Source organism: Danio rerio, chromosome 13 (assembly GCF_052040795.2).
Source record: "Danio rerio strain M-AB ecotype USA chromosome 13, GRCz13ab, whole genome shotgun sequence".
Lineage (NCBI taxonomy): Eukaryota > Metazoa > Chordata > Actinopteri > Cypriniformes > Danionidae > Danio > Danio rerio.
The window spans coordinates 46,000,507-46,026,172 of record NC_141033.1 but is presented as its reverse complement, the minus strand read 5'-3'; the positions used below and the strand labels follow the sequence as shown (position 1 = coordinate 46,026,172).

At 34.3% G+C, this 25,666-nt stretch overlaps 1 protein-coding gene across 2 annotated transcripts in view; it reads left to right on the top strand.

The window, feature by feature from the left end:
- The first annotated feature begins 12,728 nt into the window (after positions 1–12,728).
- The window catches only part of LOC147834292 (uncharacterized), a 49,138-nt gene continuing 36,200 nt past the window's right edge, over positions 12,729–25,666 (top strand). The window contains exons 1-3 of one of the 2 annotated variants that reach the window (XM_087279737.1): positions 12,729–12,818; positions 13,603–13,680; positions 18,837–19,167. In XM_087279737.1, the coding sequence (XP_087135863.1) occupies positions 19,073–19,167 (95 nt within the window). In that variant the 5' untranslated portion in view covers positions 12,729–12,818; positions 13,603–13,680; positions 18,837–19,072. Of the gene's footprint in view, positions 12,819–13,602; positions 13,681–18,836; positions 19,168–23,956; positions 24,153–25,666 lie in introns of those variants that run through there. The other variant, XM_087279736.1, reaches the window with a different exon arrangement.

Sequence of the window (25,666 nt, the reverse complement as noted above, 5' to 3'; positions counted from 1 at the left end):
CCGCACAGGCATTGCTGACAAAGAACGCGTGTTTTTATGCATGGAAATGTATTATCCTTCCTCCCTGTTAAATTTGCTCTTATCCGTGTCCTGAAACACACCCCCTCTCCTGATTGCACTTCTAATTCTAACGGAGAGAGCGATTCATTTGTGAATGAATCTCTCTTCACGTGAATCATCGCTATTTCGCTTCTCAATGGGCATATCCAGTTTCTGATCTAAATGGTATATAACATTCGAAATATTCAATAATTTAGGGTGGATAGTACGCACATTGAGGCGCAGGCACTGATATGTTATCAGGCACACTTATAAGTTACTTCAAAAACTAAAAGTTTCTGGCACCACAGCGTCTTGTCTTAATTCATTTACATTGTTTGCTGATTTTATTCAACAAAATAGCATAAGCCTGGTATTTAGTGTACGTTTGTGCTACTTTGCCTAATTGTCAGTGCATTAAGAGACTGTATTATCATCAATAGCATGACTAGTTGAGCACAAACATACAAAAACGTTAAAATGTAAATGTTACTTATGAAATGTTCTGCCTTTATGCTTTGTTTTCTTTGATTGCTCACTAATACACCAGTATGCAGTGCTCAAATCCAGCATCTTCATATTGGCTTTAGTCTTGACTTGTGCAGTTTGATGACTTTTGTCCTGGGAGCACTGTACAAATTTGGCGGCAGTATTGACGCATGCTTAGGGTCCATATGCGATATCTAGTGTCTATGATTTCCTGATATGTAGCATGCTAGCTGTACCATATCTCTTTATACAAGTAAAGATCGGTTTCTTAACTTTTTTTTATCATAGCAGTTTGAAAAACAAAACTATTCAAAGCCATGTAGCCTACAATGGGCTACACAAAGTAAACAAAGAGAAATGAATAGTAGTTTTAAATAGTTTGAAGATTTTGCTGAAAGAGTAGGTTGGTTGTGTGTAACACTCATAATCAAATATAAGCAGTGATGGAAAGAGTAAAAAACAACATACTTAAGTACAAATACTTACCTAAAAATGTAGTGCAAGTACAGTAAAAGTATCTGTTGTGATTATTATTCAAAGTATGTGTAAATAATAGACCTTTCAAAACTACTCAAGAGTAGTGTGTACTATGCTTTAAAAAGCTGATGCATTTACATGCAATTTGTAATTGTGTGTAAACGTAATGTTCTGTAGTGCCATTAGTTATTGCCCAGCAGGCACACAACGTCATAAGGTGTTAATATTAGGCTAGATTTAGGTTGTGATGTCAGATCTCCAAAATTCAAGGTCTAGCCAGCATCTAAGGAAAACTTTATTTTGATGTCCAATAACGACGTCAAATGAGGTTGATATTTGGTTAATTTTAGGTTGTTATATAGTAATCAAAATCCAACGTCAAGTAAACATAAACCAACGTCATATTAATGTCAAATACTGACATTTATTCATCATGTACGGCAACCAAAATACAACGTCTGATAGACGTCACAGTGGTTACGTATACATAACTTCATGCTGTAACATCATTAGACGTTGACATTTGGTTGGTTTTAGGTTAGACGTTAGACAGTAGCCGTGTTTCCACTATCGCGTCTAAAGCAAGCGAGCCAAGCACAGTCGCATTTCCACTGTCACTTCCGGGGCCTAATCGAAACAAATAAATAAGGGAAAAAACATCTAGCCTTACAGGCTGCCGGTCTTTTTGCGAATGATCGCCCTTATGTTTCCCTTTTAAATGTAAGGTTGTAGCATAAAACAATAAAGTTTTAATTTTTAAGTGACTTTTCTTTGCTGCATCCTCCTTGATGTTTCAATAACGCATAATAATCTTTACACCATATTAAAGACACAGCAGACAGTAAAGGTTGAGGTACAACATCAATCTGACGTTATGTTGCCTGCTGGGCGTTTAAGGCCATTTTGGTCTTCATACAGTAAACATCCGTCATCTTCTCGTCAGTGACATTCATCTAAACAGTCTCTGGGTCAATGCATGTAAAGGTTTTGGACATCTACTTGGAAACTTTTAATGCTTACAGTTTTGTGCGATTATAAAGTGCCTATGTCTTGAGGTAGTTCATTATGATGCAATTTCCTTTCCCTATGTGATTTGATTGGACAGGAATCACAGGACAGATTTTTCTATTCCCCATAGACAGGAAAAAATAAAGCAGTGGCTGCAGGTTGAAGGAAAGTAGTTGAGTAAAATTATCGATGCTGCACTAAAAATGTACTCAAGGGAAAGTAAAAGTACACGTTTTAAAAACTACTTTGTACAGTACAATTCCTGAGAAAAACTACTCAATTACAGTACTTTGAGTATTTGTAATTAGATACTTTACACCACTGAATATAAGTATTCGGTGATTGATTAAAGACAAGAAGTTCAACGACCAGAGACCAAAGTCTTTACTCAATAACTTTACTGTTTTAGTTCTATCATCCTGTCAAACTCAATTACAGTACTGCGCAGCTACAGCAATATTTTATGTCAGTCATATTTCCTCACATGTAATCAGCGCAAATGCTTATTTGTTTAAACTTTTATAGCTTATCATTTATCCGTCATGTGCTTAATGAATCCAGCTCTTTCTTGCGGACTTCACGGTCATGAGTCTCATGCAAAAACATAATCAAAATGCAAATGGGGAGTGAAAACTAATAACCAAAGACAAATATGGAGAGTGTTTGGGGAGCAGAGGGCTGGGCAGGGAGCTTGTCACACACAAATAAATCATATGGAGAAGCCAGTAAAGCTCAGCGGAACGTGTATGAATGCTTTCTTGTGCCACGAAATATTAGGCTGTGCAAGTGATCCGTACAGACGACGGACGCCTGGAATGCGAACGCGCATCGATGGCCAACTCGTGTCAAGCCGTCAGCTCCGCGTGCCCGAGAGACCGGAGCGCGTGATTGATGAGCGGGAAGCGCGAGCGAGCAGACCTGCGCAGAATTAATGTCGCGTGCATGCGCCTATTCGCATTGCTGAGAAAAAGTACACTGTAAAAACATATCAATACCATGTCAGTTTTCCTTATTTTGTGTTATATGTTGTTTATTTATGCTTTTGAGTTGCATTATGGGACCTTGATCCTGCTTTCAACAACTTTTATCCTTGAAAAGTTGACTTATAAGAAAATTTTTAATAGTTTAAAGTGACATTTTGTCTGGGTTTGTGTTGTATACACTACAAAAACCTTGTAATAAACTACCAGTTAATTTTCTGTTACTTTACAGACTTTGTACTTTACAGCACATGTTTTAATAGTGTAGGTGTGTTTGCCATCTGTTGATTTTTTTTTTTTTTTTTTTGGCTTTCTTTAAAGTTTAAATTGACCTAATTTAATGCTGAAATACTATAAAGCAAACTTATGGTTAATGCAATAGACTATGGGGATGTTCTTAGTATTTAGACGTGATTTTGCTTTCTTCATGACAGTATAAAAACTGAAGTCTGTAAATATATTTCTCATGTTGTTTATTTATGCTTTTGATTTGCATTATGGGACCTTGATCTTGCTTCCAACAACTTTTAATAATAATAATAATAATAATTCGTTACATTTATATAGCGCTTTTCTGGGCACTCAAAGCGCTTTACACAATGGGGGGGAATCTCCTCATCCACCACCAGTGTGCAGCATCCACCTGGATGACGCGACGGCAGCCATTTTGCGCCAGACCGCACACCACACACCAGCTGATTGGTGGAGAGGAGACAGAGTGATGATATGCCAATCATGATATGGGGAGGGTTAGGAGGCCATGATGAACAGAGGCCAGTGGGCAGATTTGGCCAGGATGCCGGGGTTAAACCCCTACTCTTTTTCGAAGGACATCCTGGGATTTTTAACGACCACAGAGAGTCGGGACCTCGGTTTAACGTCTCATCCGAAAGACGGGTGAAAACATTTCTAATAGTTTAAAGTGATATATTGTCTGGGTTGGTGTTGTATATTATGCTACAAACACCTTGTAATAAACTGCCAGTATGTTTTCTTTTACTTTACAGACTTATTTCTCTAAAATTTCTATATTATTTCTTATATTATTTCACATTACTAAAATGTCAATAAAAATCACTGATCACTTTATTTTGATGGTCTCTTTAACGCACTTTGTTGAATTTAAGTTACATTGCATTTACATGCCTACTAATTATCAATGGATTATAAGTAGACTGTTAGGTTGGGGTTAGGGTTAGTGTAAGTTGACGTACTTGTAAAGTTTCTTATAGTCAGTTAAATGTCTGTTGAAGGAGCAGAATCAGCAGATATTAAGCAGACAGTCTACTAATAGTTAAATGAGAAGTAATTGGCAATGCAACCTATAGTTGACAAAATGTAAAATAGGGACCATCAAAATAAAGTGTTACCAAGTCACTTTGTTAAACTGTAGAGTTTAATTTTCAACATCAAAAATGGACAGAGCAGAGATCACAATCCCATAATGCAATTCACAACCCTAAATAAACAAAAAACACACAAATTATGGAAACTGATAACGCATATGTTTTTTTACAGTGTAGGTTTTCTTGCCGTCTGTTTATCCCCTCTCTCTTTAAGATTTACCTCACTTAATAATGACATACTTTATAGCTAACTTATGGTTAATGCAATAGATTATGGGGATATCCTTAGCATTTAGATGTTATTTTGCTTTCTTCGTGACAGCATAAAAACTGAAACCTAATGTAAATAATGTTTTTTCTGTTGTTTATTTATGCTTTTGATTTGCATTATGGGACCTTGATCTTGCTTCCAACAACTTTTATCCTTGTAAAGTTGACTTTTATGAACATTTTTAATAGTTGTAATGATATATTGCCTGGGTTGGTGTTGTAAATTACGCTACAAACACCTTGTAATAAACTGCCAGTATGTTTTTTGTTACTTTACAAACTTTTTCTGAATTTCTCTATTATTTCTTATATTATTTCACAGTACGAAAATGTCAATAAAAATCACTATCCCTTAATTTTAGTCTCTTTAACGCACTTTGTTGGATTTAGGTTACATTGCATCTATATGCCAGCTAATTCTCAACAGATTATCAGCAGACTGTTAGGCTGGGGTTAGGGTTAGTGTAAGTTGACATGTACTTGCTAAGTTTTTTATAATCAGTTATTGTTGAAGAAGCAGTATCAGCAGATATTAAGCAGACAGTCTACAAATACTCAAATGAGAAGTAATTGGCAATGCAAATTATAGTTGACAAAATGTGCGATAGGGACCATCAAAAATAAGGACCATCAAAATAAATTGTTACCAAGTGTTACTTTGTTAAGTGTTACTTTGTTAAACTGTTGAGTTAAATTAACTAAAACCACATCTTTGAATATGTTTTTCCTTCATGTTTTCCCAACACAAATTGATTCAGTTATCTTAATTGTTTTTTACAAATTAAACTGGATTAAACATAAAACAATTAAGTTGTCTCTTTAAAAAACTCAACAATTGTGTTGATGCAGCTCATTTTAAGCAGGTTGTTGGAATAAGCAGCAAAAACATTTTTAAGTGTATACCTCATAAACTGAACTGAATTGTTGGCACCACCCAGAAAAACATGCTTTTGGAGAGGAAACCCTGAGCTGCTGTGCAGAACATATTATAATTAGGACCAGTATTAAAATGTTTACTAAAATAGAACAAAATATGAAATTTATCTGGAGGGAAATTAAGTAGTGAGTGCAAGTGCGCTCACTACACACCAGCTATTGGTGGAGTGTAGAGACAGTCGCTATGTTTCCATCCAAAAACGCAAATTAACTTTATGCACAAAATTGTATTAAAACTCTTGCATAAAAGACATGCGAATAAAGCATTGATTCCATCCAATACGCAAAGCCAACAAAACCACCACTTGCTGATAAAATGGCGCCAAATATCAACAGTAAAAATGGAATTTGCTGCGATTTAGTGAAGCTGCGTGAATCTTTTCTTTAGTTAATAAACGACTTGCGTCTCAGAAGGCAATCCAGACACGCAGTAAACTCGCGGTGGCGTTTGAAGGCGTCAAGACACGGAGCACAGACGCTCTTGCAGTGTTGGGCAAGCTACTTAAAAAATGTAGTGAGCTAAGCCATTAGTTACTCTACTTAAAATGTAGAACTACACTAAAAGCTAGCCTCTCGGAAATGTAGCAAGCTAAGCTAAAAGCTAAAAGGCGAAAGAAGCTTAGCTACATCTAAGCTATTTTTGCAATTTTTATTTTGAAATCAAAGCAACTTAAATCCAAGTCAATCATATCTTAGTGATCAATAAAACTGTCAATGACACATATGAGGCATAATGGTTCAGTTCAGTTATTTACTGTAAATAGTATACTGTAAATAGTATGCTTAGTATTTTTTTGGAATAATATATATATATATACATACATACATACATACATACATACATAAGTTATTGCATCTTAACATGTACTTCTCCAGGTATGGTCACGAGGAATCCTGCTTCCGAAATAACTCCTCTCCCTAAGTCATCTTTCCATCAAGCAAGTTTCAGTTGGCGACATCGCCAACCAGAGGTGGCAGTAACGCGCCAAAAAGTTTGTTGTCGAACACCGTAAAACAGGAAGAATTCCTCATTCTAACAATCATATGGATTTACTATCACCGGCTACATACCGGCCTCACAGCTCTGTGAATGTCGGTTCCGTCACTTATTGATCCGCGATTTTTAAATGTAGCTTGTGTGGACGCTACTGCGTTAATTGACTTATAAAATAGCTTCGCTACTAAAAAGCTATTTGATTTAGAAAGTAGCGACGCTACCGCCAAGCTACTGAGAAATGTAGTTAAGCTAGTAGCGTCACTACTTGTAGCGTTGCTACTACCCAACACTGCGCTCTTGATTCTGGAGGTCATTAATAACATAATAACACTAATTCTGAAATGTTTAAGGCATTTTAGAATGACCAAAACAACATTTCAGATGTTTTACAATGTGTTCAGCGTGCTGGTTTGTCCATTCGCACACATTTTTATAATCACATGATCTCTTATAACAAAATCACATGACTTTTTTTAATGCACATGCTGGAATTTGTTGAGTAAAATTTTTTCATAATAGTTTATTCGCATCTTTTCTTATCAAATAAAAAGTTGATCTATAGTTTTTTTGTTTTTTTCTGCGCATTTTCAAAATGGATGCACATGTTGGCGTTTCAATCAACGCACACCTAAAATGCGCATAAAAATAGGTGGATGGAAATGTAGCTAGTGATAGAGCTAATTCAGTGGATGGGGATGATTGGGAGGCCATGATGGAAGGAATTTGGCCAGGACACCGGGGTTACACCCCAGCTCTTTACAGGAAGTGGTTTGGGATTTTTAAGGACCTCGGTTTAATGTCTCATCCGAAAAGCTCAATGACAGTATAGTGTCCCCTTCACTTTATTTATCATAACTCAAAACACAGACCACAAGTTGAGCGCCCCCTGCTGGCCCCACTAACACCACTTTCAACAGCAACCTAGTTTTCCCATGTGGTCTCCCAATCTAGGTACTGACCAGGCTCAGGCGTGCTTAGCTTCTGAGAGTAACCGCTCTTGGGCAGCCGGGTGATGGTTGTGTACTTGTGCATGTCACTGAACCAAATTTAGGGAATGACTTCACACAATGTTTTTTCTTGTCAAATGAGCTTTGTTGCCTATTACAGTTCAATACAATCATCACAAATGTCGAGTCCTTGCAGGAGTCCTTGATTAGTGTGTTTGACAGAGCAATTCCTGGAACTGTTTTGACCCATTACTTATTTTATAAGCTCTTCACATACACGTCTAATAAGATAATTAAGATCATACATATACAGTAAGGCAAGCTATGTTTAGCTCAGCGCACTGCATTGTTTTCGAGTTTCAGTAGAAGTTCAGCTGCATAATTAGTTGGTCACACTTTACAATAAGGTTCATCAGTTAATGTTAATTAATGCTTTTACTAACATGAACAAACATAGAACAAAACATTTACTACTGTATTTGTTCATGTTAGTTAACGTTAGTTGATGAAAATACAGTAGTTCATTGTTCATGTTAACTCATGGTGCATTAACTAATGTTAACAAGCATGGACTTGGATGTTAATAATGCATTAGTAAATGTTCAATTATGATTAATAAATGCTGTACATGTGTTGTTCATGATCAGTTCATGTTAGTAAATGCATTAACTAATGAACCTTATTGTAAAGTGTTACCAATTAGTTTTTATGTTTTGTCTTAAATGTCAGTGTGAACCATGCGGCAACCTCCCGCTCTCCCTCGGGAAGCCAATACGGAAGTAACTAAAACTGCAATTCATCGACTCGCCTTGGGGGGGCTGGCTCCAGGAAGTCCAGGTAATTTCTGACTGCAATGGGAAATTACCCATTTTTACAGCTGATAAAAACATGCTTACAGCCTGGTACAAAAGATGGCTTCGGTGTATATAGCCATGATTAACCTTCATGACAACTGTGAGGGGAGTTGAATTTTTTTATAACTCATCCGTTTAGTTTTTATCAAGTTATATTAAGTTTGCATAATTAAGGGCGTGGCCACTTGAGTGACAGCTAGGTCTTGCTGCTCGCTGTCTTGTCACCTTAGCTGATTACGGTTAATTAGCCGCTGAGCTCAGCACATACATCGCATTTTTGTTTTGGTTAATGTTTCTTTACGCAGTCAATTGCCTTTTGGGATTATTTTCTACAATAATTAGATGATATGGCATGCTGTGTGCACTTAACTGTGCTCACAAACCGTTCAAGTTGCCTCCATTTCCCAGGTGAGTGAAATTATACACTAGTATACCATCTCTATAAATGTATTTGTTTTATTTAATATCATTTATAATGTTCTTTAGAGCTGTAAAGCACTCCAGAATCTGACAGATCGATTAGCTGTAGGCTCTAAAACAGTCATCTAAAGCGTTGTCATACAGTGTTGTGTCTGGATTTCATCAATAGCCTTGCATTTACTAACACAGACTGTAATTGAAGTGTTTAGACGTATTTTGCGTTTTTCCTCCTATTGAAAAACGTCTTAAGAACAATGTTTAGTGGCTCTGTGTATTACAGCAGTGTTTTTAAAAGTCTAAACACATTATTGATATAGTGTACAACCAAGCACATGTGGTCAGAACACGAACGAGTCCCAGGTAATGAAGTATTAAACCTTCTCCCAAAGAAAAGTCCGGCTGTTTCTCAATATGCGTTCTTCAGTGGTCTTGCTTCCTCGTGTTCTCGTGTAACATCATCATCAGCTGCCAAAGTTCAGTTCCAATACTCAACGCAAGTACAGAGGAAGCGTGGAACTTCCCGGATGTGTTCTTGATATCGAGGACGCACAGATGCACAATTGAGCACCGAACTTGCTCTTGAAGTCCCAGAAGTCATTGCGACTGGACATGGGAAGCGCAGCATTTATTTAGATTTATTATTAAAGTTCAGAGATGTCACTTATTTTTCTCAGAAGTTTCCCTAAATGAAACGGTAAAAGTAAACATTACCATGAACATGTTAATAAAATAATAAACACATTAAGGGTGTTTATTTGCTATAATTTGTATTAAAATCTCCTTTATTTATATTGTGCAACGTGTATTTATAATGTTTTTATGCAAAGTATATATTTTAAAAAGGGGGAAAACAATAAATTGTGGTATGAAGGATGTAATGTTTAAATAATTTTCCATTAAAAACACGTGAAGGTTGTAACCATCAGGAAAAACACCTGGCGAGATCGGTCTCCACAAGAACGCAAGTCCGTTCTCTGCGTTCTTGGAATTGAGAAACAGCCTCTGTCTGCCAGGTCCAAGCAAAATGCCAGCAGGTGTCTGTAGCTCCGCTCACTCTCCGCCTCTTTGCCCTCGTTTGGTATCCCGCTGTGGGTGCGATGACGCGCGAACAAAATGGCGACGGTTGGCCACGCCTAATTGTAGCTTTATTTTTATTTTTTATTGAGTACAAGAATAGTAACATAACTCCATTAAAGAAAAAATACAATACTAAAAAATAAGAAGAAAGAGAAAAAAATAAACCTTTACAAAGCCTCAATCATAAAGAAAAAAGATTATCATAAGCTTTAAGAAACTTATTATTCTTCTTATTATTAATGAGCTTAAGACATTCAATATTGTACGAAATTTCAGCAAAGAAACTATTAAATATAGGTATTGTTTTTAGGAACTTATTTTTATATATGAAAAATTTACAGTGTAACAAAAAAATTAACAAGATCGAGAGCATGATCATCACCCGAGATATACAGAAATATATCTTTTATAGACAAATTTAAATCATGTTTAAATAAGGAATATAAATAAAAAAAATAATGTCATTCCAAAGATGCTTAATGTGAGTGCAACTATAGAATAAATGAAATAAAGTTTCTTCTTGTAAATTGCAGAAAGTACACAAATTAGATATATCAAAATAATAAGCAATTTAGGAATTTGTAGGATATACATTATTCAAGATCTTAAAATGTATCTCTTATTTTGTTGGATATGCTGAATTTTTCAGGCAATACCCATGCTCTCTTCCATTGAATGCAGTACGTAAAATTGGTCCAGAAAAATTTACATCTTGGGGAGGTATATACAGAGTAAAGTAACATGTCATCTGTTCAGTCACATTTTTTATCAAAAAAAGACACTCCACCTAAAAAAAGTTTAGGCTTAATTGTTTCCCTCTCATTATAGTAAATAAACATTTTAATTAAATGCACATAACTTTGTGGTAACTCTTTATAACACAGTACTTGTAGCTTCATTTGCGCTTTTCAGAAAACTATGTGTGACGTCACGGATGTTACGTCCATATATTTTACAGTCTATGGTGTGAACGCTCAGCTGACCATTATTTTTGAGTCTGGACTTGTCATTTAGCTTGTCTGTCTTTTATTGCTTACAAGTAGATGGAAAGCATTCATTCATTCATTCATTCATTCACTCTCCTTCGATTTAGTCTCTTTATTCATCAGCCATCAACACAGCAGAATGAACCACCAACTTATCAATGTTTTTACATAACGGATGCCCTTCAAGCCACAACCCAGTACTGTGAAACATCCATACAAACTCATTCACACACATACACTGCGACCAATTTAGCTCACCCGATTCACCTAGCACATGTCTTTGGACTGTGGGGGAAAACGGAGCACCCGAAGGAAACCCTCACCAACACAACATGCAAACTCCACACAGAAATAACAACTGACCCAGCCAGGACTCAAACCAGCAACCTTCTTGCTGTGAGGCGACATTACTAACCACTGAGCCACAGTGTCACTGGATGGAAAGCATTTATAAAAAAAAAAGTTATATATATATATACTGGTTTGGGATTTATATATATATATATACTATTAAAAATGGTTTATACTGGTCACTTGTTCCAAACTTGTTTAAACATATATATATTTTTTTAAGAATATTGGAAAATGGTATAGTTTACTGGAAAATAACCCGTTTCCAGCATTCTTCTAAGTATCTTCTTTTATTTTCAACAAAAAAAACCTCATTAAAGTTTGGAACATGTCAGTAAATGATTGAAATAGCTCTTTAACACAGTTCTTTAATCAAACTGACATCATAACACATGTTCAACTGGTATTTAGAACACATGCATCTGTCCTCATAATTTGGCTTTTTCTTATGGCAGTAAGCAACTGAGTTGACTTTTTCTGTATGCAGTACTTCATGGTTAATGGCTAAAGTTGTTCAAATACTGCAATCTGTATATATACATATATATCGCAAGGCAAGTCTAAGTGAAGGGCTAAACAAAACAAAAAGCTCCTCACAAGGGAGAGTTTGTGGACGGACATCGTGTATGTTTGCTGTGCAAATGTTAGCTTTAATAATTAGGAGCAACACTTTTCCACAAGCACATTTTTCTCCCTCTCTGCCATTTTCATAGTCAGTCACCCGTATTCTGACAAAATTCACAATGTAAACTTTCACTAATCATGTGAAATAATTCACATAGCTGGATTGAAGTTTGAAAAACTGCTTGTGTAAGTGTAAATATCATATTTCATGTGACCATTTAATTTGTTTTGCAGGACATACAGTGGTGTTACATTCAGTACAGTTAACAGCTGATTTTCAAGCAGATTAAATTGTTAGTTCACCCAAAAATTATGTTATTAATTGCTTACCCTCGTGCTGTTTTAACCCTGTGAGACATTTGTTTTTGAGACATTCGGAATACAAATTTGGATCTTTTTAAAATGAAATCTGAGAGCTTTCCCATCCTCCATAGACATTAACCGTTTGGACTTGTCCAGAAAAATAAGGTCCAGAAAAAAACATCTAAACCATATAAAGTGGTTAGATCAGAATATTATCTACGACATATGTGCATCTTTTGACACATTTTTTGCATGCACAAATGTATTTTTGTAGCTTCATAATATTCTGATTGAACCATACATTGACTGTTTTGTGGATGTTTCTGGGTTAATTTCTGGACTTTGAACTAGTTGGGTCAACTGCTGTCTATGGAGGATAAGAGACTTTCCAGACTTGATTAAAAAAAAAATCTTAATTTTTGTTTCAGAAGATTAACAAAGGAGGTTTGGAATAACATGTGTTAGAAATTGTTGACAGAATTCGAATTTTTGGGTGAACTAACCCTTTCATGTTTTGCAGATCATGTCATTTTGTGTTCCTAAAGTTTGGACATGTATATATTATTTATTTATTTATTTATTTATTTATTTTTTGTGCAAACTATTTCTAATTTTATGTTACAGTGGAAGAAGCAATTTCAGTGATTGTTCATTTATTTCTCCCGGGGAAAGACAAATCTGATGAGAACACACATCTGATAAGAGACCTAACAGGTGCACAATCACACTGATAACCCAATACCCAGCCTCCAATGTTGAGGTTACCTGTTTGCTAGTGATTTTCTGAACCACGTTTCCTTTTGCACCAATGTTATCTGTCTTGGTATGACTGTTTGTAATATTACTTCTGCATTCAAATAGCTTGTTAGACATTTTATTGTATTTTTGCGGTAACTTACTGGCAGCACTGTTACAGCAACTTCCCTTTTACAGTAACTAAGCCTGTAAATGTGTTTTACAGTATCAGGACCCTACCCCAATTTCATTTTAAAGTTAAACAGCCTCACCGCAACTTTTTTTAATGCTAAAATGCCCTTTACCACGTTTTAATTTTACAGTATGACAATTTTTACATTAATTTTACTGTAATTTATTTGCATTTTACACTAGCATACAAAACCTTAATTTGTATTATTTAATGCTGAATTGAATAATTCCAAACAAATAACAAATTCTCATTTTTGCCTTCAACAACTAAATTAGCAGTACTTGATATTTTGATTACAGTAGAATACCGCAAATTCCAAATATGCAGTTACTGTAAAAACTTTAAAATTACCACAATGCAGTTTATATTACAGTAGTCAACAAAGGAGGATTGGAACGACATGAGTGTTAGTAATTGTTCACAGAATTTAATTTTTTGGGTGAACTAACCCTTTCATGCTTTGCAGATCATCTCATTTTGTGTTCTTAAAGTTTGGATTTTATAATAAATAATTTCATGATTTTTTTTTTTTGTAAACTATTTGTAACACTTCCATGTTTTATCTCATAGTGAAGAATGTTTTTCATTGATCCCTCTTTTCTCTCTCCTGGTGAAAGACTCTCACAAATCTGATGAGAGACCTAAAAGGTGAGCAAACACCATGATTACCCAATATCCAGCCTCCTCTGCTGAGGTTACCTGTTTGCTAGAAATTTTCTGAACCACATTTTCTTTAGCACAGATGTTACCTGTCTTGTTACTGTATGATTGTTTGTGTTATTATTTCTGAATTTAAATAGACTGTTAGACATGTAATTGTATTTTTGCGGTAACTTACTAACAGTACTGTTACAGCAACTTCCCTTTTACAGTGACTAAACTTGTAAATGTGTTTTACAGCAGCAGGATCCTACCACAATTTCATTTTACACTACAATAACCTTACGGCAGTTTCTTTTTATGGTAAAATGCCATTTACTACATTTTAATTTTATAGAACGACATTTTTACAGTCCTTTTACTGTAATTCATTTATCATATTTTACACTAGCAGTACAAAACCTTTATTTTTTCATATTTAATACTGAATTTAATAAATTTAACTGTCTTTTGTCTTCAACTACAGTACTTGATTACTCTGATTACAGTAGAATACCGAAAATTTCTTATATGCGGTAAGTTACTGTAAAAGTTTTAAAATAACCCACAATGCAGTACACATCACAGTAGTTAACTGTAAAGAATGTATGTGGTATTTTACTGGCTGATTTTGCAGTAAATAACTGCAAAAAAAGTGCATCAAAGTCCAACAGTGTACATGAATATTCTTGTACTCAAATCATGCAATGTCTTATTATTGCATGCTGACCTTTAGCCTACAAACACATTTATAAGATAACAACACTTCCATAGGATTTATTTTGTGGCCTCCAAGCAAATTCCTGAGGTTCCTGAAGTGTTCCTGATTGTATCTGTGAGATGAAACAATGGTCTTTAGAAAACGAAAACCGCAGCTCATCCCACACACTTCACTGGCTTTTATGTAACCGTGTTGATCAGGTGGAGACTCTTATTGCTAGGCTTGATGTCTTTCATTCAACATTCATGTGATATCAGTTTCATTCATCTGTGCTGATTTGTGAGAGCAAGGGGTATTTGATTGTAAAGGTCAGTCCGAAACAAACAAACCCCTGCCAAAACCAGAGTTACTCACTGGTAAACACTTTATTGTGGACCGTTAAGGGTGGATGAAGCTTGCAGAGATTTACAAAGCATGTCTGAACAAGTGAGGAGCAGAAATGAGTGTGTTTCAGCCTATAAATATATCAATGAAAGACTTGCTTAATTTTTGGCTATTTGCTTTTTGTTTAAGTTACTGGTATATTTGTTGATGTTACCTATGTAGGACATTCACTAGGTTTTGAAACAGAGCCAGTGTGACCATATGGTGCATTATTACCTGTCCAATTCTTTCATTTTTTTCTCCCCCCATAGATTTTATAGTGAGCCAACCTAACCAACTATGAGATGCATTGCAGCATTACAAACTTTGATTTTGAAGCAAAGAAACATAGACATTGTTTTGGTCGAGACTAAAACCAGAATCTCTTTTAGAGATTTAGATTAAAAACATCCTGTGAAAAAGATTTGAGATTGAAGCTGAAGATGAAAATGTACAGCAAGCTGACAGGGAAGATTACGAGGTCACTCATTTCATTGAAACTTCGGTTAGTGAAATGGTTGTTCTTGACTGGTGGAAGATGAACAAACATTCATTTTCTTTTCGGCTTAGTCCCTTTATAAATCCGGGGTCGCGACAGCGGAATGAACTGCCAACTTATCCAGCACGTTTTTACGCTGCGGATGCCCTTCCAGCTGCAACCCATCTTTGGAAAACATCCACACACACCCATTCACACTTATACACTACAGCCAATATAGCCTACACAATTCATCTGTACTGCATGTTTTAGGGCTGTGGGGGAAACTGGAGCACCCGGAGGAAACCAACGCAAATGCAGGGGGAACATGCAAACTCTATACAGAAACGCCAATTGACCCAGCCGAGGCTCGAACCAGCAACCTTCTTGCTGTGAGGCGACAGCACTGCCACTGTGTCACCGATGAACAAACAATCCTACCCAAAACTTGCTAAATTAGCCAGATCAGTACTATGCATCCCGGCTAGTAGCAGCAGCAGTGAAAGGGTGTTCAGTGTTGCTGGACGCACCATCAGTGAGTGCAGGACCACGCTAAGGCTATCTACAGTGGATTTAATAATGTTCCTCCACAAAAACACGTTTACAAAGCCTAATCTTGGTGACTAAAGGATTCAAATCATAACTAAATATTAATTAAATCATAAATGCATAATGTAGACAGAGTATATAGGTTAATGTTGGCATTAATCTTTTATTATTCAGCTTCACCGTCGTCTTAAGGCAGAAAAGTGGCAAAACAAGTCCCGCAGAGCCTTTATCTTAATTCTGTTATTGCCAAATACTCGTCATAATTTATAATATATTTTAATTTAATTTGTTAAAAAAGTCTTATTTTTATTGTATATGTACCTACGACTATTTAGAGTGCTGAGATGTTACGATACTAAGACTTATTTATTTTTTTGTTCCAAATTCTAAGTGGCCTGAATTTGTTATGAATAAATTATGTTAAAAAACATATAAACGACTCTTGAAAAAAAGGCAAAAGAGCTGTGTGCATGTGCACATTTGAATAATGTGCTGTTAACGAGTTCGGTTTTTAAAATGCTGTCAATCAAAATGTACTTGTCGGGCTGGGCCGAACTCTATCGAGTCTAACTTTTATGGCCTGCGTCCAGCTCTATTTGAGATTGTCATATATATTGAAACTCCTCTTTTTTCAGTCTCATGTCATTTTTCATGTCTGATCAAACCCACTCCAACATGGAGAGAACATGCAAACTCCACACTGAGATGCCAACATAGTCCAGCTGGAACTCGAACCAGTGACATTCCTGCTGTGAGGTGACAGTGCTAACCACTGAGCCACTGGTTTCTATCTCATGATGAAACAACTATTTATCGTTATGTCAGTCTAGTGGCTCACTTTCAATCTAACCATTCATTTTTTCATTTATTCATTTTCTTGTCGGCTTAGTCCCATTATTAATCCGGGGTCGTCACAGCGGAATGAACCGCCAACTTATCCAGCAAGTTTTTATACAGCGGATGCCCTTCCAGCCGCAACCCATCTCTGGGATACATCATACATTACGGACAATTTAGCCTACCCAATTCACCTGTTCCACATGTCTTTGGACTGTGGGGGAAACCGGAGCACCCAGAGGAAACCCACGCGAAGGCAGGGAGAACATGCAAACTCCACACAGAAACGCCAACTGAGCCAAGGTTCGAACCAGCGACCTAGCGACCTTCTTGCTGTGAGGCGACATCACTACCTACTGCACCCCTGACTCACCCTAAATCTAACCATCTTTGGAGAATTAGCAAATCATATTAAATTGTATCGTACAAATTCAATTTCAGCCACTAAATCAGTAAGTTACGAATTGCCATGAGATTGGTCTTTCCGTACATAACGTAATAGAGCAAATTAACTGGACAAAATTTTCTCATCGAAGAAGGTGGAGCCTTTATGTCGCACGTGAACAGATACGTGAACACTTTGAGTTTACTTGCTTCATTCGCACATGAAATTCACTTCACAATAGATGCGGATTCACATCATTGGTAGGGCTTCTGTCTGCCCGGTGATTCTAGCTTCCTTGCTAGTTCACTAGATCCATTCAGAGGTGCACCCAGCTCTGTGAGTTCATAAACTCCTCCAGAAACTATAGTTGGATGATGGAAGCTTTCAGCGGTGCTTCTGAATGTGCCAATCCCAGTTTGATGAATGGTTGTCCAGTGTCGGTATCAGGATTTTCTTCTGGGACACCAACAATAGGTGCTACATCATAATCAAGCCCCTAAAAGAGAAAGCTCATCATTGGTTAACACGGTGCAAATGTTTGCTGAAGTTCAGATTTTCCACGTTCAGCTTCATTCGTGTGAATCAAGTTCGCGAATCTTGATTCATGCGCCACAGGATGTTTATTCACGTCTTTGCATTAACTTAACATGTAAATCACTCATGCTTGACGCTTCATCCGCATCTGGTGTAAATGCAGCTTCAGAGCCACACCCATCTATTACATCATTACCATGGACCAATGGCATTTCAAAGGCATCTAAAAGCTGGAACAAAAAGTCCCATTGAGTGGTTTCAACTTCCTCAAACTTTTTCCAAACAAAGTTAACTTTGGCAGGATTTCGTTGGAATTGATGCAACAATCTCATTGGAAATATGTGATTCAGTCTACATTTTTATGAAACCGCAAAAATCGTTCCTTAATGTATGTTTGTCTGCAGTTTCTAGGATAAATTAATCCTAGGGGGCAGTACAACGGCAATGACTTCCTTTTCTCACTAATGACTAATAATTTTTTTTTTTAAAGTTCTTTGCTGAACACCAAATAAATACCACACAACTGTCTACAATATGTTATTTAATACATTTAACTTACCTATCTAACTTCTGATGTGTCAATTTGATCCATAGCTCACCTTGTACAGTGTTGGACCTGTGATGCCGAGTGCCAGGCTAGAGTCTGGCAAAGCATTCCACAAAAGAAATGAAAGCAATGTAAAATCAAGGTGAAACTACATTGCTGCAATGCACTTTTCTCACATGTTTGCATTTGAAAACACTATTGCATGGGTTTCGCGAATGGTTTAGGTAGGTGGTTCACTGGGTGATCTGTACAAGTGCCAGCTTCTCATGGATGTGTACAAGAAGGACATGTATCTGAAATATACAACAAAACATATCATAAGGAACTTATTTCAGACAAATAGCAAAAATGTAAAAATGTAAAAAAAAAATGTAAACAGCGCCTTCTAGGGGATTTGTCATCTAAAATGTGCAACAAAACGTAACTGAAGCAACTTATTTTACATGCTAAAATGTTGGCTGAGGCATGTATTTCCTATGAACCATGCACCTGTTCTTTGATTCTTTAAATTCGTCCATTTACCTTAAACTATATTAGATTTTAAAAAACTGAATTTACTTTTTTGTGAACTGTTGCTTTAAAACCCAATAGCTGCCTGTATAAGTAGACTTTCTCTCTCTCTCTCTTTTTTTTTTTTACATTGCTGTGTTTTCTTTTAGGTCCTCATCGGACATTGAAAGAACAATATTTGCTTTCACTGGAGAATTTTTGTGAGGATTAAAACCTCTAGGACTTTTTTTTTTTTTCCTAGGAGGGGTGAAAGGGGCTCCCTTAATCTGGTTCACACAGCCTCTACCTTTGGTGCAATGCTGGCCTGTTTGAGCCAGGTCTGAGTGAAGAGGGCTGCGGGTCAATGGATGGATAGATGGATAGATGGAGGGAAGAAAGAAGGAGAGGACAGAAAAATGGCCCGAGGGGTGGTGTAAAGGGGTGTAGGGCGTCCCGGGCTGATGCTTTGAGGATTAACGGGGTGACTTCTCTTCTGGAATGTTCAGCCGACAGCCAAGACCCTCCCTCTCTGTCAGACAGGTGCACCACAGACCCAAAAAAGTGATCCGATTGAAGGAAGAAACTCAAACAGGGTAAATAATGTTATGCATTCATGAGTGCTTCACTAAACACTTATTTGTAACACTTCATAATAATAGTCCCTTAGTTAATGTTAGTTAATGTTCTTACTAACATGTATAAACGATTGGTAATACATTAATTACTGTATTTATTACTGTATAATAAACAATTAGTAATGCAAATGCTAGTAATGTTAACTAGCTCAACTTTGGATTTTAATAGCACATTTGTTAATGTTTAACTATGATTATTAAATGCTTTACAAGATTATTCAAACTTAATGTTAGTAAATACATTAACTAACATTAACTAATAGACCATTATTCTAAAGTGTTACCCACTTATTTTTCAGTATCTCTCAGTTGTTTTTGACTGAGCCGAACGCAGCTTTTAAATACAGTTAAATACTTTTATTAATATAAATAGAAATGGACAGCAAATCAGCTTTAATCTGTCATTGCCACAATACTAAAAATGGGGCCAGTATAATCTAACAAATGTCATTATAGGTCAAAAGGATTTGATTATATGCTGTGAGAAAGTACCTACTGTAAGTGGAGCGTTCTGCTTGTAATTACCCAACAAATCATCTGGTTGTCATCTTTTGGATGCATACAGTGCCAGAAACTATAAAGCTATGTTTGTTCAGTTTTTACGACCCTTAATAGCATGTCGAAGGTTTGAAACACAATCTTACTGTACATACTAAAAGGGATAGTTCACTCAAAAAATAAACAATTCCCAATTATTCACTCACACTCCAATTCTTCTAAACCTCAACAAGTTTCTTCCTTCTGTTGAACACAAAATGAGATAATCTGAAGAAAGTTAGAAACCATGAGCCATTGACATGCATTTAGTTATGAAAAAATATCTATAGTATGACAGTCAACGTTTTTTTTTACAACTTTTTTCAACTCTTCTTCTTTTATATTCACCAGAACAAACTGGAACAGATACAGAGTGAGTAAAATAATTTATCAAATGTGTATATATATATATATATATATATATATATATATATATATATATATATATATATATATATATATATATATATATATATATACAGATAAAGTCAGAATTATTAGCCCCTCTGAATTATTATCACCCCTGTAAATTTTTTTCCCAATTTCTGTTTAATGGAGGGAAGATTGTTTTAGCACATTTCTAATTATAATAATTTAAAAAACTTACTTTTAATAACTGATTTATTTTATCTTTGCCATGATGACAGTAAATAATATTTTACTTGATATTTTTCAGGACACATTTATACAGCTTAAAGTGACATTTAAAGGCTTAACTAGGTTAATAAGGTGAACTAGGCAGGTTAGGGTAATTAGGCAAGTTATTGTATAACGATGGTTTGTTCTGTAGACTATTGAAAAAAAAACTGCTTAAAGGGGCTAATAATTTGGTCCCAACATTTTTTTTTTAAATAATTAAAAACTGCTTTTATTCTAGCCGAAATACAAAATATAAGACTTTCTCCAGAAGAAAAAATATTATCAGACATACTGTGAAAATTTCCTTGCTCTGTTAAAAACCATTTGGGAAATAATTAAAAAAGAAGAAAAAAACCGAAAGGGGGCTAATAATTCTGACTTCAACTGTATGTATATATATATATATATATATATATATATATATATATATATATATATATATATATATATATATATATATATATATATATATATATATATATATATATATATATATATATATATATATAGTTGAAGTCAGAATTATTCGCCCCCCTGTTAATTTTTTCCCCAATTTGTGTTTAACGGAGAGAAAACATTTTTCATCACATTTTTAAACATAATAGTTTTAATAACTCATTTCTAATAACTGATTTATTTTATCTTTGCCATGATGACAGTAAATAAAACTTAACTAGATATTTTTCAAGACACTTCTATACAGCTTAAAGTGACTTTTGAAGGCTTAACTAGGTTAATTAGGTTAACTAGGCAGGGGTGCGTTTCCCAAACAACAACATAACTAGCAGCTGAACTATTACAGTACGATGCATCGTTTGGGAAAAGAACGATGTAGTGACGAGTGTTTCCCAAAACCTGTAGTTGTAATCTTTCGCAGATCCATCGTTTGAATCAATTTAGTTATAATGTAAAATGCCCATAAGGCTCTAAATGGGGTGGTAAAAACGGTTCTTCTTTGGCGAAGAACCACATGATTTTTTTGTGCAAATTATATAATTTGACATGTAAATAAAAAAAATAAATAAATCCAATATTAGTTTTAGTAAAAACATGCACTAGCTTTCCATATTAATTAAAAGATCTGTAATCAGCACATATAGATCCTGTGTCTCCTTTACCAATGTTATTGAGAACATTACATATTCTATTCTAAAACATAAAATCACTTACAAAAACATGTATTCTAATCTCATATATAAATCATATAAATAAATAAATAATGAGGTTATTTATTAAGAAATTTAATTTAATATTTATGATTTATTAGAAAAAAAGCCCACTTTAATAATAATATTAATGATGATAATGATGATGATGATTATTATTATTAAGTAGGATATTGTTTATTTATTTTTAAGGTCTATTTTTACTATTTGACACATGCAAAACCACTGCAGAAATGGTCTAACCAACAGGCTCATGTCAACAGGCCCAGGCCCAGACACATACTCAATAAATAACCTACTATAAATTAAAAGCATTAACGTAATCTGTGTTTTTTGTTTTCACAAGCTTTGGAGACGTATTGTAAATTCGGCTTTCAAATAATAGGTCACCTATAGCTTTTGTCATGAGCCACAGCTGTGTTCAAAATGACATCAATGTTTTCAAAATGCACTACTAAGGAAGCGCAATTGTAAACATGAGGTCTCTGAAACTGAACTGGAAAATACCTTAAAAGCAAATTACACCTAAGAGAGATGACTTTAATGCTGCTTTAAAAAAAATAATTCTAACATTTAAATAAATGTTGCAAGCATACAAGTTTGTGATGCAGTTTGCGAATATTCGTTGGAACGGTAAATTTGGAAAAGGCCAAATCAACAATGTTTGTAACGACGGAACTTGCGACCTTAGTTGGCAATTGATGGTTTTTGGAAACGCAACACTGGTTAGGGTAATTAGGCAAGTTATTGAGTAATGATTTTTTTGTTCTGTAGACTATCGAAAAAAAATAGCTTAAAGGGCTAATAATATTAACCTTAAAATGGTTTTTAAAATTTTTTAAACTGCTTTTATTCTAGCCGAAATAAAACAAAGATGATTTCTCTAGAAGAAAAAAATTATCAGACATATATATATATATATATATATATATATATATATATATATATATATATATATATATATATATATATATATAAATATATGTGTGTGTGTGTGTGTGTGTGTGCTTGCATGCACGCACAACACAATAACAAGCTTTAGTACTCACAGGGTCAATAGAGGCACCTTAAAAAATTTGCAGATATCTAGATATGATCATAGACAAAAAGTATTTATATACAGCGTTAAATGCAGTTTACATATACAGCATTACTACAAATAAAACTAAAATAATACACCATAAAATGTCAAAAATAAACACAATAAAAAAAGCAGTTAAAAATGTTAATAAACAGTAATAGTAGAAGAATAATAGTCATATGTATGCATTTTGTTACTTAATGTAGACTCAAAATGATTTCTTTTATTTATTTTTTTTATGTAAAAACATCTTATAATTAATTTATATAGCCGCACTGGAATATCCATGTTAATCCAATGCCTTTAAATCATGGTAGTTATATGATGTGTGATATAATTTAATTTATTTGAGGATGTACCAAAATACGCTGACAAATAAAAATTTATTAGATTTACTAAATAAATTCAGAAGTAAGTGGTTGCAAACAATTTATAGGAGCTAAAATTACACAAATAAATTAAGTTTAATAATGTTCAACCTAATTTGTTTGTTAAAATTCAGCCCATATACTGTAAATTGTTTGCAACCACTTTCCTTGGCTCCATCTATCAGCATTACGATGATATCTTGCAACTCCAGGCAGACGACACAGTATTTCTCAGCTCAGGTTATTGACTTAAATCATTTTTGTCAGTGAAGATGGTATATTTAACATATATAGAAATCTCTAACCGATCATTTGAGTAACTCAAAGAGATGCATGGGCAATGCGTATGCATTCCCCTTGCTCCAAACCAGCGGACAAAGTATGAAACCCCTTTAATAACATTATGATCAGCATCAGTCCCGCTTCAAATATCATCTCCAATGAACTCTGTATGATCCGCAATGTCTTAATACAATCAAAAGGACACATAGTTATTATGGTAACAAGTGCAGAGAGAAGAAGACATATCTCTGCTCATAATTTAAGGCTGGGAATGCCGTGGCTTGCCTGTGCTTGTGCTAAATTTCAAGCATTACATTGCAAACAAATAGGAGATAAATTAAGCCGCAGTCGTGACCTTGCAGACAGACAACATTTTCACAGATGTCTTTGGAATTATGCTGATGAAAACAAAATCTCATTGCTGTTTTCCCATTTTGTATTTATTTTTCTCTCACAGAATTGCTTTCTTTTTAGTTTTAGGGAGCTTTGTATTTTGGGAAGATAGCGTATTGTTTTGGGGGAGTGTTTTCTTGATAAGAAGCCTGTGAAATGGGACTCTTCAGCTCTCTTTGTGTGAATAGTCCAGCTGTTTTTTTAGGGCTCGGTCTGAATTTAATCTCATTGCTATCAGATAGTGTTGATGGTGTAATTACTGTCTGCTGATTTGATATCAGATTAAAGATGGCGGAGAAGATGCACAAATATCCTCAGGTTGAAGTGGCTGCAGATCCGTCTTGAAATCCATCAACACTTTCTTTGGTCCAAAGGCTCTTATCAGTCGCAGTGTGACATATCTTGATTGGCCCAAATAGTTTTCCCTCTGACCCCAGGATCAACTTTAATGTCCGCTGAAGGAGTCAAAGCCCTCAGGTTATGTGCAGTTTATCTTAACTCCAGAACTACTGTAACTACTAGATTGGCCATGTAGTCATTCTGGTTGTATGTAAAGAATTTTTTTTCAGGTCAATTTTTACATTTGAACATAGGAAAAAATGCTTTACTTAGAGTTTTGGTCATTATTCTAGTCTAAAAATCACCAAATTCTTAAATCAAAAAACATTTTTTAGAGAAGTACAAAATCATTGTGTTATTTTTAGAACTATAATGTCAATCAAGTGAAATTAAGTTAATTTTTTCTTTAAGCAAGCTAAATAATCTACCCATGAGATAAGTAAAATAATTTACCCCATTGACTGATCATTTTGCTTTTTGAAAATGAAATAGGTTTTGTTGCTGAAATGAAAAAGTTACTTGAAAAATAATTATAAATATATAAATAACTTAACTGGTTGCAATTTAATTTAATTTAATTTAATTTTATTTTATTTTATTTTATTTTATTTTATTTTATTTTATGTTATTTTATTTTATTTTATTTTATTTTATTTTATTTTATTGTTTTATTTTATTTTATTTTATTTTATTTTTAAAGCTTAAATGTGGAAACTTTTTAATTTCAAAATATTTATTACAGTTAAAAAAGATTTTAGATTTTACAAACATTTAGGGTACTACAATTATATTGGTATTATTATTACATTAATATGGTCAGAATGGCTTCCTTAGTCAAAGAGCTTTAAAAAAACATTACAATATATACAGTGCATCTAGAAAGTATTTCTAGCGAGTCACATTTTCCACATTTTTTGTTACAGCCTTATTCCAAAATGGTTTAAATTAATTTATTTCCTTAAAATTCTACACATAATACCCCATAATCACAATGTGGGAAAAAAGGGTTTTTGAAAATGTTGCAAATTTATTAAAAATAAAAAAACAGAAAAAAATCACATGTACATAGACCTGAAGTCAGAATTATTAACCCCCCTCTGAATTAGTTTTTTCTTTTTTGTATATATATATTTCCCAAATGATGTTTAACAGAGCAAGTAAATTTTCATAGTAAATCTGATAATATTTTTTCTTCTGGAGTTTTATTTCAGCTAGAATAAAAGCAGTTAAAAAAAAAAAAACATTTTATGGTCAATATTATTAGCCCCCTTAAGTTTTTTTTTTTTTTTTTCAGTTGTCTACAAAACAAACCAACATTATGGTTTTTGGAATAAGGCTGTAAAATATTTTTAAAATATTGAAAAAGTGAAGCGCTATGAATATTTTCCGGATGCACTGTATACATTTTTAATGATACATAACGATATTAAATAAGTGTTATTGTAGTTGACTAAAACCACATAGTTAAATTTTTTTGTTGCTGACATAAAAAGTTACTTGAAAAATAATAACAAATATATAAATAACTTGTTTCAATTTAATTAATTTATTTATATGTTTGTTTTTATTTTTTTTTAAAGCTTAAACGTTCAATGGAAATCTTTTTTAATTTTCCAAAAGATGTATTGTAGTTCAAAAAGATTTTGGATTTT